At 36.7% G+C, this 14787-nt stretch overlaps 1 protein-coding gene across 3 annotated transcripts; it reads right to left on the minus strand.

Moving 5' to 3' along the window:
* Positions 1-9706: 9706 nt before the first annotated feature.
* LOC122085694 lies at positions 9707-14283 on the minus strand. Of its 3 annotated transcripts, XR_006142198.1 has the most exons (6): positions 13668-14283; positions 13409-13541; positions 11979-12044; positions 10475-10559; positions 10063-10364; positions 9707-9970 (listed from the first exon to the last, which is right to left on the minus strand). XR_006142198.1 is itself a non-coding variant. In XM_042654202.1 (5 exons), the coding sequence occupies exons 1-5, from the start codon at positions 13684-13686 to the stop codon at positions 10257-10259; spliced, it is 411 nt and encodes a 136-aa protein (XP_042510136.1). In that variant the 5' UTR covers positions 13687-14283; the 3' UTR covers positions 9707-10256. The 3 variants fall into 3 exon arrangements, 1 of the variants encoding a protein (XP_042510136.1); XR_006142199.1 differs by lacking the exon at positions 13409-13541 and having other exon boundaries at positions 13668-14269; XM_042654202.1 differs by having other exon boundaries at positions 9707-10364.
* Positions 14284-14787: the final 504 nt, after the last annotated feature.

Below are 14787 nucleotides of genomic sequence, written 5' to 3' on the forward strand. Positions count from 1 at the left end.
TCTCTCTCTCTCTCTCTCTCTCTCTCTCTCTCTCTCTCTCTCTCTCTTATGTAGGTTATTAGAAAAAAATGCGTTATTGAGTTGGCAGTTTGGCCCACTAGTACTAGAGGGCCATATATAAATACTTGTCAGGTACGCAATTTAGTGAGGAAATTAAGAGGGTTCATTTCATTGCACATAGCTGCTTAATTGATGTTTGAGTTTTGTGGAAATGGTGTCTATGTTATCTCGTGCTTTATAGTAAATAAATATAAGAATATGAGAGAGAGATTTTACTTTTGGAAATGGCTATTGAATTTAAGGATGTGAATTTGAAATCGAAATCGTTTTACTGAAATCAAATCGAATCGTTTACACCGAAATTGCAAAACTGTTTAGGAAATGGTTTGATTCTGGTTTCAAATTTTAGGCCGATTAGCTAAACAAGTTTCAAACTAAATTGAAACATAAAAACCAAACTGTTTAAACCGTCAAAATCAATCCTATTAATCCGCTTAAAGATTAAATAAGGTGGTTGCAAAATATCATTAGTATCTCATTTGATTCAAACATTGAGTGTTGCAAGCCTGCAAGTAATGCTAGAGGTAGCTTGCTTATTGTTTGGAATGCCAATTAAATTAATTCAACGCACTAAGTAGAATGTATACTAATAAAAAAAAACAATTTTTGCAAATACCATGGCATATAAAATATCTATTTTTCAATATTGTAACACATTATTTGGGGGGAGGAAGAAGAAAATCTCTGTTGTAATCATTATTTACTGACTTGTTAGATGCACCTGAGATTATTTTCTATCAAAATATTTTCTTTTGCTTAGTTGTTTGGTTGTTTTAACAATATCTATTTTTTAATATTGTAACACATTATTTGGGGGGAGGAAGAAAAAAATCTCTCCTGTAATCATTATTTACTGACTTGTTAAATGCGCTTGAGATTATTTTCTATCAAAATATTTTCTTTTGCTTAGTTGTTTGGTTGTTTTAACAATATCTATTTTTCAATATTGTAACACATTATTTGGGGGGAGGAAGAAGAAAATATCTCATGTAATCATTATTTACTGACCTGTTAGATGTGCTTGAGTTATTTTCTATCAAAATATTTTCTTTTGATTAGTTGTTTGGTTGTTTTAACAATACATAATGGTTTATATTTCATATTCTCAAGATTGAATCGTTTATCACCAAAAGCAAATTTTAGTTAATATGCGAATAAACTAGCAAACCAATTGCTAACCGTTTAGAAACCATATGGAATAGATTAAAACCGAAACCATTTAAAACCGTGAAATCGAAACCGTTTTAAAAATCATGGAAACCGAAACCGTTTACTAAATGATTATGGCTTCAAAAAGTACAATCATTTAGTAAATGACGCGATTTTAGTTTCAACCAAAATATATGTGAAACAAACCAAGCCGTTTAAACCGAAACCAAACCAATTTACACCCTTAATTGAATTGTAACATCATTGCAGTGTAGAGACCTTGAAGCTCTATCACGAACTTGTGTCCTTAGTTGTTAAGCAACATGGTGGGGCTGAGTCGTGTCATCAGTCAACTTTTCTTAAGACCCGTAGATTGCACTTGGCTGCTTAATTGATGTTTGAATTTTGTAGATATGGTGTCTATGTTATCTTGTGCTTTATTGTAAATAAATATAAGAATATGAAAGTACAGATTTGTCTTTTGGAAATGGCTATTGAATTGTAACATCATTCAAGTGTACGAGACCTTGAAGATTAATCACGGACTTGTGTCCATAGCTGTTAAGCAACGTGGTGGGGCTGAGTCGTGTCATCAATCAATTTTTCTTAAGATCCGTAGATATCCCCTATGGTGCAACTTGGATGCTGCGAATTAGTTTTCAAAATGAAACAGCCTCGCTAGTAGTTGTTGTACTCACTTAATCAGCAAAGTAAGAACACTTAGAAAAACTTGTATATATAGAATACTATGAAGTGTAATACCAAAGTGGGAGAGAGGTAGTGAGAAGACTTACTCATCAAAACTGTATTCTAAGTTTCTGGGCATTCTCTAATTTTAGAGGAGATATATACATGTGAGAGGGGCCACACATAGAGTGAGCAAAACGACAGCTCCACACCCCCCTAAGTGCCCCTGTGCGCATTCTCACTAGCATCTCCGTTAGTGCAAGGGCTGTGCAACTTGGCAACGATCATCAACCTTTGTTTTATTGTAATTTACATTGACAAAGTTTGATACTACCCCAAGAGTCACGTCCAATGGCAAAAAAAAACAAAAAAATGGCATGGTAAAAGACTATTCTGATGATAAAAAATGAGAGGTTTCTCTAACCAAGAGACATAGAAAAGCGCATGCACCAATGAAGTATGGAAAAACTATATCACACTATCATACATTAGAGGGCAAAGAGACCATTTAATTTTATACGAAGAGAAAAGTGATAGATACAGAAGTGCTACTGTACGCACCCTACCCTAGCAGTTCAAGGAACCTTTTCCCTCTTATACTAAGTAACACCAAATATAGTAGGGAAAGGAAAATGCACAATGTGTAAATTCTTGCACATGCCCTCTTATAAATCATCAATGGGTTCCACTCTCTCTGCTCGTTAAATGCTCACTCATATTGGATGACTCGTTACCCTCCCTCCTTTTGGTGTAAAATTGCACTCGAGCGTCGTATAAAACCCTCTTAATGATCTTATTAACATAATAACTGAAGTGACCATCCAACCACTTCTTCTCATCCATTATTAGCTAATTATTTTTCAATTAATCAAGATATAGAAAGGATGTAATAGGTTATTGGAAGAAAAACGAGTAGACTAGATTTTCAACTTCCACTAATTGTTTCTTCATTTGTGCACTGGTCATCATCAATCTTTTTCTTATAAAAGAGGTTACCTCAGGGACAAGGATCACCCTAGTATCATCTCAACATCTCTCAAGTAACATTTTGCCCCCCATCAGAGAAATTTAATATCAGACTACTTTTTATTGGTTAAGATTAATTTTCTTATGGGAGAGGGTTTCCCAAAAAGGTCAGTGGGAAAATCTTCCATGCCACACTCATGGCCGCAGTTAATGTATATTTCTCACTTAGACCAACATGATCAATGTAGGAGAAAGAAAACCATTAAAAAAAAAAAAAACTGTGAGAGAGAGCAATGGTACACTCATGGATTTATGAATCAACATCAGATTGGCCATGGACTATACCAAATCAGTAGTACAAATTTTTTTAGAGGAAAAATAGTTAAAAAAAAAAAGAAAAAAACAAAGAGGAATTGGAATCATAGAGAGAAGGCATAATTGTCCGATCAAACCACATACGGCCAACAATGCCAGTATTGATAGCAATTTTCTTATTGATGACAACCAATACTCGTGAACTAAATCCCTAAATATTCTGGTGTTGTGGGATTTTTTTTTTTTTTTTTGAAATAGATCAAAATATTCACAACAAGCAATACCCTGCATGATGACAACCTCTTCCATAAGAGTAAATATGGTCATAATGAAAGATTCCAGGGGAGGAAATTTGGTTACTAAAATAAATATTTAATCACAATAGTGGGTATCATCCACTTTGTACTGTAAAAAGAAGTAATAATGATCTTAGATTAGTATATAATACTTTTCTTTTTTTCTTTTGGTAAGATTACTTTTCCTTAATTCACCCATGGCCATGGTGGAGAAAGACTTTGACTTTTGACAAAACTTTGTCAGAAAATATCTTGGCCTCTTTGGTATTGGAGGGTCAACTAATCTTGAGAACCTTCAAATATAATTGGATTTCATGACGTAACATATTCCTTAGGCTGTATAAGGTGGTTGTTGCTACATCTTCATCCTAGAATCGAATCCTACCTTCACCGAGGAGATTGTTTGGGATGGGATCCTCCTTGTAGTGACTCAAATATACATTGGTAGCAATTCCAAAAAGAATGTGGTGCAATGCAATTGGAAACTTTTAATTGCTGACTCACTGGTCGTCCTCTTTTTTTTTTTTTTTTAAACTAACGAGAAAGCCCCTCAAATTTGTCCCGTTTTACAGTTCAGGTACAAGAGTATACTCCGATTACACAGAGCCACATCTAACACAAGTAATAGATCTGCAACTTGAGAAAAGACTCAAGCTGCAGACATCTATTAACACATAGTGCCTTTAAACCAACAGAGTTACACCCATGATGTTACTCTATGGTTTTCCTAGCATTGCTCAACCTATTGAAAAATACTGTAATTTTCATAGAAAGATAATCAGAAGCTTGGGATGTTAACTTTTAGTTCCTAGTGAAAATCTAGGCAATACCTTTCTTCTACAAAGATCAAAATATTTAGCTTTGAGCAACCTAAAAGATGAAATGTGAAGAACATGTATCTGCTTTGTAATGTTACACAATGCAAGGGTCACTTATTCTAGCCCTAACATGGGTCTAGTATGAGTTTAGGAAGGTCGAGAGTTGAACCCTAACGTCTACCCTAACTTTTCTTGAAATAGTAGTAATAGTATAATAGTGTAATAATACGTGTAGCCCAAGGAGCCCACTTGCAGGCCCTTTGTGGGTCTCTATCTGGCTCCATGGTGGGGTTAGCATTGGAAAAGAAAAACTCTTTCCCATTCCAATTAAAAACAATAGCAGGGAAATTAGATTATAGTTAGTAGGTGCGTGATGACATTTAATACTTTTTGTTTCCATAAATATCTTTTAAACATTCTTAGTGGCATTAGTTGGTGGGACATATGTCATGCATCACCTAATCTTACATGCAGTGTGGACAACTAACTATTAACGAAATTATGTGCCATCATAAAAAATATGAGAAATTAAATCCACCTCTGTGAAATCAAAAAACTCACCTATCTTTGTGCCTATGTGTATATTGTCATTGGTTCATGTGTTAGTGCACAAGCCATGCAACTAGGGAGTGATCTTTTCCCTAAAAAGTTTATGTATACCAGTCAGACTGATTAAAAAAAACAAAAAAATAAAAAAACGAACCAAATCAAACTCTTATCAGTTTGTCTTTCATTTGGGCATTTTAGAAACTTGTAGGGGTGTCACCGTGTCTGTTTGGCTTGGTTTCAGTTCAGGTTGAATCGGTTTTGGTGTGGAAGGTGAAATCGAAATTAAACCAATAAGGAAATTTCAGTTTTGGTTGGCTGATTTCGATTTTTATCCGATTTGGATTTGATTTTCTAGACACGGTTATACAAAATTTGGTTCTTTTAATGAATTTCTTACTGTTTTTGGTTCTTACTGGTTTGGTTTATGTTTCGGTCTGGGTTTTGAGTTAGTTTTGTTTAGGTTTTGGGTCCATTCGGTTCAGTACGGTTCAGTTTGTTCAGTAGTTACAATATCTCAAACCGAAACCAGTTCAATAAGGCTTCGTTTTGGTCTGGTCCGAGCTATTTTTGTGTTCGGCCCAGCCGATTTTACCGGTTCAATTTAGATTTTGATACCACCAACCTGTAGAAACGGACCAGACTGACGAAACCCAGAAAAAACCAATGAAACTCATTTTTTCATTATTTTATGGATAATTATCCATGTAACAATAGAATGTGATGTTTTTGAAAATCATAAGACAAATCTAAGCTACTCATTTCTAATGTTTTTAATCTAAACCATTTGTTACCACTTAGAACTCGGATCAGACATTTGTGATAATAATAATTCATCTCATTTTATATGAATAATCGAAATCAAACTGGACCAAAATTGATACCAAATTAATTAAATCAAACTTGAAATTGAAACCGACCAAAACCAAAATTCATCTTAATGGTTGGAGAAATGTGGTGGCAATTATACTGAGTAGTGCATGTTCCATGCATGGCTAAATAAATAGTAGAGATCAGGTAGTTGATGACCGATCACCAGCCAAGACCCAACCTGTCTAACTCCAAGTCCATGGTTATATAATTGCCTTTCCTCCATTGGAACCATTACTAGTGTTTGGAAAGCTCATAAGTCATACTTTCTTGGGAAGCCAATTCATTAAATAAATAATGACTACTCCATAAGTCATGAAAACCAAACCCTAAAATTGCTCATATATCTCCAGAATTGAAGAGGTTTTATTATATTTCAATTGAATGCTTACCACTGCAACATCATCTATGTGCGCTCTCCAGGGGACTGGAATTACTACCATGGTCAACAGAAACCCACCCACAGCTCCCAACTGTAAGTAGGCAATCAGTGTGCGCCAAAACAGTTCAAAAGGTGGGGATAATGGATCAAAAGTCAAACATGAAAATTATATGTTGATGTGTATTGTTTATATCTGTTCTGGGCAATGAACCCAGAAAATAATAGATCCACCTGCAGGAGGGCCACAGCCCACAGGTAACTAGAAGCAACTGTTCCAACTTCCAAGTTCCAAAACCAAACCCAGTTGGTCACAGAAGACACAGTAATAACAGAAGAAGAGGAAGAAAAATTAAGGGTTATGACTGAAGCAATTGCATATTTGCATTGATGGTTGAAGACAACAAGGAGTTGACCTTCAGGCTCTAGGAATCAATCCTTCTTTTAGTCCCTTTCTGCTTCTTTCTTATAATTAATGGTTCTTCAGCCACTGGTAGCTTAGCTACTTGCAATGCAAAATTGTAAAGGAAAGGAGAATTGAATGACTTGCTCCTTAGTCCCTAATTCAGAAAACAAAAGAATTAAAAGCTATCCAGAAAATTAACCGAAATGACAAGAAGAGAGAATTAAACCATTAAACATTTGGATTCTAAGATTGCTATTTTATTTACTATATAGTTGGGCTTAGATCAACTCTCCTAATCTTTAACAGGGTAGCTGCTACATACTTATTGCAATGGCATGAATATCCCACATGAGCTCATTTATTTCACTCACCACTCACTCCTTTTCTTTAGTCTTTGGGTGGGGGTTGTTTTCAAATTGCCCACTCTTGATCATGTTCAGGCTTAACTTTTTTTAGTTGAAGAATATTTCCATACAAAGAAAGAGCTGAGTTTCTAGAAAAGTTGTTTAATATAAAACAAAAAGAAAAATTTAAAGAACGCTCTGTTACAGATACACATCAGCACGGGTCAATGGAAGGACCTGCGGGATTATCTTCATCACAGAACAGTATGATCTTCTTGCACCCATTATGTCTAGATTGGGTTTTGCCGATTTGACTGAACCAAGGTTACAATGTTACATGGGGTCTGAGCCCCACTCGCTGGGTGGCCTATGATGAACTATGAGAGTTCTGACCAACAACTAACTGTATCATCGGACCAAGGGTTGAAATCGTCTGCAATTCTGATCTCGTACAATTCCGTACAATACCACCTTCAGGCGGTGACACGTATATTAATACCAATACAATGGTCCAGATCTGGTATAACTAATAAAACATTAAATCAGTGAAGAGGCATTTAAATTATATCTGGACCATTGTATTGGTATCAATACACGTGTCACCGCCTGAAAGTGGTATTGCACGGAATTGTGTAAGATCGGAATTACAGACAATTTTTTTCCGAGGACCAAGGCATCTGACCCAGATCCTCCGAACCATCTGACCAAGGCATGTGCTTAGGTCACTCTTGGATCCTGATGCCCCTTTGACATTTAAGTATTAAATACACCTTTCTAGATTGCCAATGCCACCCCTACCAAGGTCGGCAACAAAGAGAAATGGTATCAAAAAAAAAAAAAAAATGCCACCCCTACCATTTAATATATATCTAGAACGGTGGTGACGGTTTAAATCACATTAAAGCACTTGTTTCATCTTTAAACTTTACTTTAGCTTAAGTTCTTACATATCTCTAGTTTCATATTGGACCAGCAATTTGCCTTTTTACCTTATGGTTTTATGCATGTATTGTACTTTGTTTGTCCTTTTTTATTATTTATTAAGAAACATAAACGGATTGAATACAAATCGGATGTGATTAGATCCCAAACATCTTTTGATTAGATACGTTTAGATTTTCAATTATTCATTTATATCCTTGACTTGTATAACCTAGACCTTCTTCCACCCAATAGATATGATTTGCTCTCAATCCGTGTCTATCAATCATTTAAGCTCTTTTCCTCATTCTTTTAGAATCTGTCAAATTTTCAAGTACCACCATCGACTACTAAATTTTTTAGGGGAAATTACATGATTACCCACTTTTGGATTTCCTTTTACAAAATCACCCACAAAAGGTTTTGGTCAACAAAAATACCCAAAATTATGTTTCCCTTTACAAAATTACCCATTTTAAGTTTAAGTAAACAAAAATACCCAAAATTGAATTTGGGTTTACAAAACTACCCACTCAAAGTTTTAGTAATAAAAAAATACATGATTATATGTGAAAGATGAAGAATCATTATTTTGGGTAGTTTTGTAAACCCAAACCTGATTTTTAGTATTTTTGTTAACTGAAACTTTGGGTGGGTAGTTTTGTAAACCCAAACCTAATTTTGGGTATTTTTGTTGACCAAAACTTTTTGTGAGTAATTTTGTAAAGGGAAACCCAAAAGTGGGTAATCATGTAATTTTCCCAATTTTTTATCATGAGTTGGACATGTATTCAAACGGATTAGATTATGCTTCGAATTATCCAAATTTGGATCCAGATAACCGCTGACAGGATATGAATACCCCTAAACAGATACGGATGCTAATCAGATTCAAATTTTTTTCCCATCCAATTACATCCTTATTGTTTACCAAAAAATAAAAACAAAAGACAAAAGAGCATAGTTTTAGTTTCCTTTACCCATATTGAAGAGAAAATCTCTTAATCTATGGGTTCTGGTGCATGAACGGGACTCTTCGAACAATATTAAGGGCATTTCTGACTTTGTAAAATAGGAGGGAATGATACACAAGAAAAACTTGGCCAAAAAAATTTATCATACACGAAAATAATATTGTTCAGAAAATTATTTAAAAAATCAATCCATATGGCTAGACAGGGTCCGGCATCCAAACAAACACCCGTAATTCCTACATGTCAGATTTGCCGGTTTAAACCAGCTGTTTCTCACCAATCTTTGAAAAGTTTTGTTTTCTCTTGAAAAAGACTGGCAAGAGTGATATGTCCAGGTTTTCAATATCGGGATCGGATCAGTGGTACTGGAACGGGGGACAACAAAATTGTTCAAAAAAGCCCGATATCTATATTTTGAGAGGCTAAATGGTCCGATCTGAACCAATAAAGCAGAAATGACCGTATCGGTATCAGCGGCAACCCCAATACCAGTGCCGATACCGTGCACTAAAACCCTGATGACCAGACAAATGGATCGAACCGGTCCATCATTGCTTGGTAGCAAGTTATGGTGGACAAGTTTTACGATGGTACTAATGGATCGGGACTCCAAACAAGAGTTGTAGAGTGTTGACTTGGAGGTCCACTATATTGGCTGGGCCTGACAACCCTAAAGATATACCTTTGATGCAGTTATCGTTTGGGCCCAAAATGGGCCTAAATGGATCTATTCATTGATGGGCAAAAAGGGCACAATGTGCGAAATAGATGTGGTGGGAAGCAAATAGAAATACCCTATAGGCCCCATTTTGTTACAAGGAAGCCCATTTCATGGCTTGGAACTTGGAAGTACCTGTCTCTGGAGAACAAGACAGTTTCACCCAACTCCCTCCCTGCTTTTGGGACCTTTGCTCAGCAGAAGTCTCTGATGTTTCCCCTCCTTCCAACAATAAACATATGGTCCTTACCAAAATATAAAAAATAATGAACTACTACTTTCCTGTTTTCCAACGCATCAACTATATATGTGCGTCCGTTAATTCTTTATCGAATACGTAGGGGTCTAAATAATCTAATGCCTAAGATACATGAGACAGCATAAGAAAATGTTGTAACTTCAACAAAGGAGATGGACCAAAGGTTACATAATCAACTACAAGAATTTCAAGGTTATCCATGAGGTCTCTCCTTCGCTTGATATTGCATAGTGTACTGAGAAAAAGATTCATGAAGGATTACCTGAAAATTTTTTATATTATAACAAGTATGTAAGAATTAGAAGGAATTTTAGATACCTGCATGAAGATGGTTTTTCAAGCCAAGCAACAAACCTCATATTGGTTGGCCACAGCTTCAAAATAGTAGGAAGGAGAGAACTTCCAAAACGGTGGGATTCTGGTTTTGGCCACATTTCCCTCCACTCACCTCAGACTTGATTTTCTGGTTAAGTTTCTCTTCTTCTATTACCTTCTATGGATTCTATTCCTTCACCATAGGCTTCATCTTTTCTTTCCTTTCCATTATTTTATATTCCCCTACTCAAGAATTTTCTCTCCAGTTGAGAAGAAGTTCCAGACCAATGTGCCGACGATATACAAGGCGACAGCCACTTTAAAGACATCGTCCCACGAACCTTCAAGAGTTAAATAAGAAGATCAAATAATCAAGGTCAACCAATTCAGTTGAGGAATGAATGAGATATCTTACAAAATTAAGTAAACAATGCTGGTTTTGTGGCTGTACCTCGTTGGAGAATGTATCCAGTGGCGGCTGTGCCAAAGACTCCAGCAAGCACTCCAGCAGTGTTTGATAGTCCCAGCAATACTCCCTATGTTTCCAAAATTTGCATAATAAATTTGTTCTAGATGTCCAAAGTTAAAAGATTTCCATCGTTTCTATGAAGATATGGAGATATGTGCAAATAAAAGAGACAAGACTATTGATATTTGTTAAAAGCCATATATGAGAGCTATGAAAAGAGAAGATTTTGATTGTCATCATAATTTGAAATTTTCATTTTTTAGATCCCACAACTTACTTCTGGTCTCCCCCACCCTCTTTTCAAGGTCTCTTCCATAATTTCCTTTGTTCAAATTAGTACCAAGGGAAGTTCAAAAGTTCAGATTCAGCATCAAATTTGTATGCAATCAAAAAGCAAAATATCTTCCAAATATGCTAGTCAGAACCCAGATCTGTGTACATGTTATCCTTATTTTCACTTATTTTCATCTAAGGATAAACGAAATCTTCCCTTTGATTCACTCAATCACTTATTTTCTTGTGTTTCTCATATGCTTTCATGCCAAGGATAAAACAACACTTCCCTTTATATGTTTCTATCCAAATTGCGGTAGAAAAAAAAAAAAGGGAAAAAGAAAGACTTTGTGCCACCCAATCACCACTTACCACTGCCTCCTTGACAAGAGTGGTCTGCAGCATTGCACTTCTTGTGGGTGTCAGATCTTCCAACTCATGAAAGGAAATATTTCCCAGGTTTCTGGTTGTGCCAAAGGTCACGCTCCCTTAACATGTCAAGAAAGCTGGCCCGACTGACCTACTCCAACCTGAACCATGCTGCCTTTTGAAATTGAACTTCATGAATCTGGTCAACCTTTTTCTTCAGCACCAGTGACTGAGTTGGAAAGTTTGGTTATGGTGGATATATGATATGTCCGCAGGGCTCCGGGTTAAAAGGGGAGAAAAATAACAGAACAGGATAGAGAATGTTGCCTACCCAGAATCCCACCAGAAAGGACTGTAAACCCCATGCAAGTACCACTTTTGCAGGGTCCTGGGAGGGGTGGATTAGATAAGGTCCTAAACTCTGGCACTTCCACATAAAGTGGCTATTCTCAAACTCAAATCTGTGTTGACACAGTGGATACCCAAACATTTTCCACATTGCACCAAGCAATCTCCCCTACTCACTCAAAAACTCAGAAGAGAAAAAAGAGGTCAAACTAAGGGACCCAAAGTATGCAAAATGTATACATGAGAGCACAGACTTGAGACCCTAAAGACTAAAATGAATCTGTTGATGCATATGGATAGTAGGTGTTTGAACTACCCCTCATTTTTGTTTTTTCACCATTAGTCTACAAAGTTATCTTTTGTTTTCCTCGCAGAATAAATCTATAAATACTATAGAGGTAAAAATTGCTCGCATGAAGAGCAAAGATTTGTGGAGCTCATACCAAAAGAAAAGAAATCCCACACAAAGTAACCAGAATATAGAAGGCAAACTCACTGCGTAACGTGGCCCAATGTCTTGGTGATTAGAATAGAGACCAGACTGTGAAAAAGCATCTGACCCCTGTAAGAAGGAAAATGTACAATCAAGTTAGATTACGTTGCAAATTGTTGACAGGAGGAAACTGGATAGCAAATGAAATTACAGAAGGAATATAAAAATGTAAGCTAAAATGCTTCCAACAGCAGCCAATTGTGGCTTTACACTATGAATCATAAAAAGAGGAAGATGGAGCTAGCTTGTTTCTACTCTAAGTAATGAATTTATGTTTCTGCTCCACTAACAAGATCCCAAGAACCTATGTAATAAGGGCAAGCCATTTTTTAACACTTTCTGGTCGTACCAGCATTGAACAACAGTTCAACGTGGATGTGCATGTTGATACAGCAGGGCACAGCTGTTACAATTTTTCTTGGAAAAAGAGAAGAGAAAGGCACACACAGAGGAGAATGGATCCGCTGCTTGTATGATCACCTGGTCGTACGGGTGAACATCCAACACCTGTCCCACTTCCTGCATTTACATGGGTGGAGGGGTATATTTTTGGAAGCAAAAGGGACACGTGTTGGGTGCTCACCCGTACGATCAGGTGATCGTATGAGCAGCAGATCCAACCTCCACCACGGATTATTAGGGGAATAAATCAAGTTTATTACTATAGTGTGTATGGGATATACAGTATCACTGTATCACGTCACAATCTCAAAGATAGTACTGGGGCTAGATGGACTTTATCTGAATTAGGTAGTAGGGTTAGGTAATTGAGTTTGGTTTCTATTAAAATATCTTGTAATCTATATAAATACCCTGTTTAGGGTTTCAAGCTTGGCCTGAAAACCCAACAATGCTGGAAGCCTGCCCAAAAATTCCAGGTTTGGACAGGGCTTTCAATCTGCAGGCTGCGCTAGGGTTTGGAAATCCAGTCCTGAGGTCAGGCCTCTGCACTGAGCATGGGCTGGGCCTGTGTTAGCATATCCCAGCCCAAACTTATACTAGGCAAGGATTGGGTTGAGGATGAGGACCCCAGCTGGACCTTCTTCTTTGAAATGATATGCAGATTTTGCAACAAACTGGTTATGCCTCCATGCAAACTCAAATCTACATGACTGCCCAAGCATCAGTATGCTAACTGTGTTGACTGACTTAAATACTTCTTAGCATATCATGACCTTTACTTTTTCACCCTTTTTTCTAGGGGAATAATAGTCTGTACTTTTAAAGAGAGAAATAAGTGTGCATTCTCTTGTGGTTACCAAGATAGGAAGAGTTTTATTCCTATCGTGGCTGGTTAGTTCCAGTTTAGTTGGGTTAGTAGTTTCCTGGTTTATCTAAGTTTCAGAGTGCATTCGGTTTAGGTCTCTTTTCTTTGTCTGAGAAGGAAACCTCTTTGTAATTATATCATACATATCATACAATGGGGAACTGACCTGATGGGTAACAATTGTTTTTCTTCCAGCAGTCCCTTCTTCTCATCTCCTCTCTTTCTCATTTCTTGTTTTACTGGTTTCAATACTCTAGATATTGTTCCATGTACAATTACTACCATTCTCTTTACAAGTTCTGTTTAAATAATTGAATTGGCATAATTAATCCTAGTAAAGGGCAAAGTGAATTACCAACTCAAAGCAAGTCAATAATAAATAAAATCAACCCCAAATGCATTTTTGCTAATTTATGGGATCAAACCTGACTGCATGACATGCATAGCACTGCTAAGGCTGGGGTGCGGACATGGCTCAGCTGTGTAAGAAAGAAGGCTGGGCCCAGGAATCCAATTGTTTGCATGATCTGCACCATTGATTTAGAGGAAAGTTAAAAAGACATTGAAAGCAGAAAAGTGTAAAATCATAATTCTACCAATCTATTTGAAAGCATTACTAATTCTCATCACTATTAATTTACATTATACCTTATAGTCCAGATTAGCTTCACCTTGTAAAAATATGGTTCTAAAAAATTGCGAAAGCATTTGTTAAAGAGTTCTATATTACATTCTTGGGGAAAAAACAAATTCTTTCCCACTTGTGGGCAAGCTAATGGAAATACACAACAAACTAGTCCAGAATAATCATCCACTACAAGAAATAATGGAGTTACAATTCTCTCTAGTCAATGCTAGAGACAACCCAACATCAAGAGAAAAAAAACACTCTTGAATAATAAAATCACTCACCAATAAAACAATACTCTCACCTCAATACCTGTAGTGACAAACCCAAAAAGAACAGCACACTTTCCTTCTTCTCTAGAAGGAGAGAACATCATCATGTGTTGCCCATGTACCAGAAAAACCACCTTATGTACGTTAGGGGTGTCAATTCCTAAACCGAACCGGTAAAACCGGCCGGACCGAACCGATAACAACCCGGACCGAATCGAACCGAAGCCTTATTGGTTCGGTTCGGTTTCGAGTATTGTAACCCCAAAACCAAACCGAACCGCACCGAAAACCGGATGAACCCGAAACCAAACCGAAACCGGCTCAAAACCCGGACCGAAACCGAAACCAAACCGGTAAGAAACCGAAACACTCCAAAATTCATTAAAAAAATCAAAATTTGAATAGTTTTGTATACATTTGTATGGAAAATCGAATCCAAACTAGACCAAAAACCAAAACCAACCCGGTTACAAATCGATTTAAGAAACCGAAGTTCAACAATTCATCATTTAGTTGTTTTCTAATGGCTCCATACCGGTTTAAAAAACCGATCCAAACCGAAATGAACCTAATAAATCCAAACCGGTACCAACCCGAACCCAAACCGCACCGAAGCCGACACCGGACCGAAACCGATAAATCCTT

This window comes from Macadamia integrifolia, chromosome 8, assembly GCF_013358625.1.
Source record: "Macadamia integrifolia cultivar HAES 741 chromosome 8, SCU_Mint_v3, whole genome shotgun sequence".
NCBI lineage: Eukaryota > Viridiplantae > Streptophyta > Magnoliopsida > Proteales > Proteaceae > Macadamia > Macadamia integrifolia.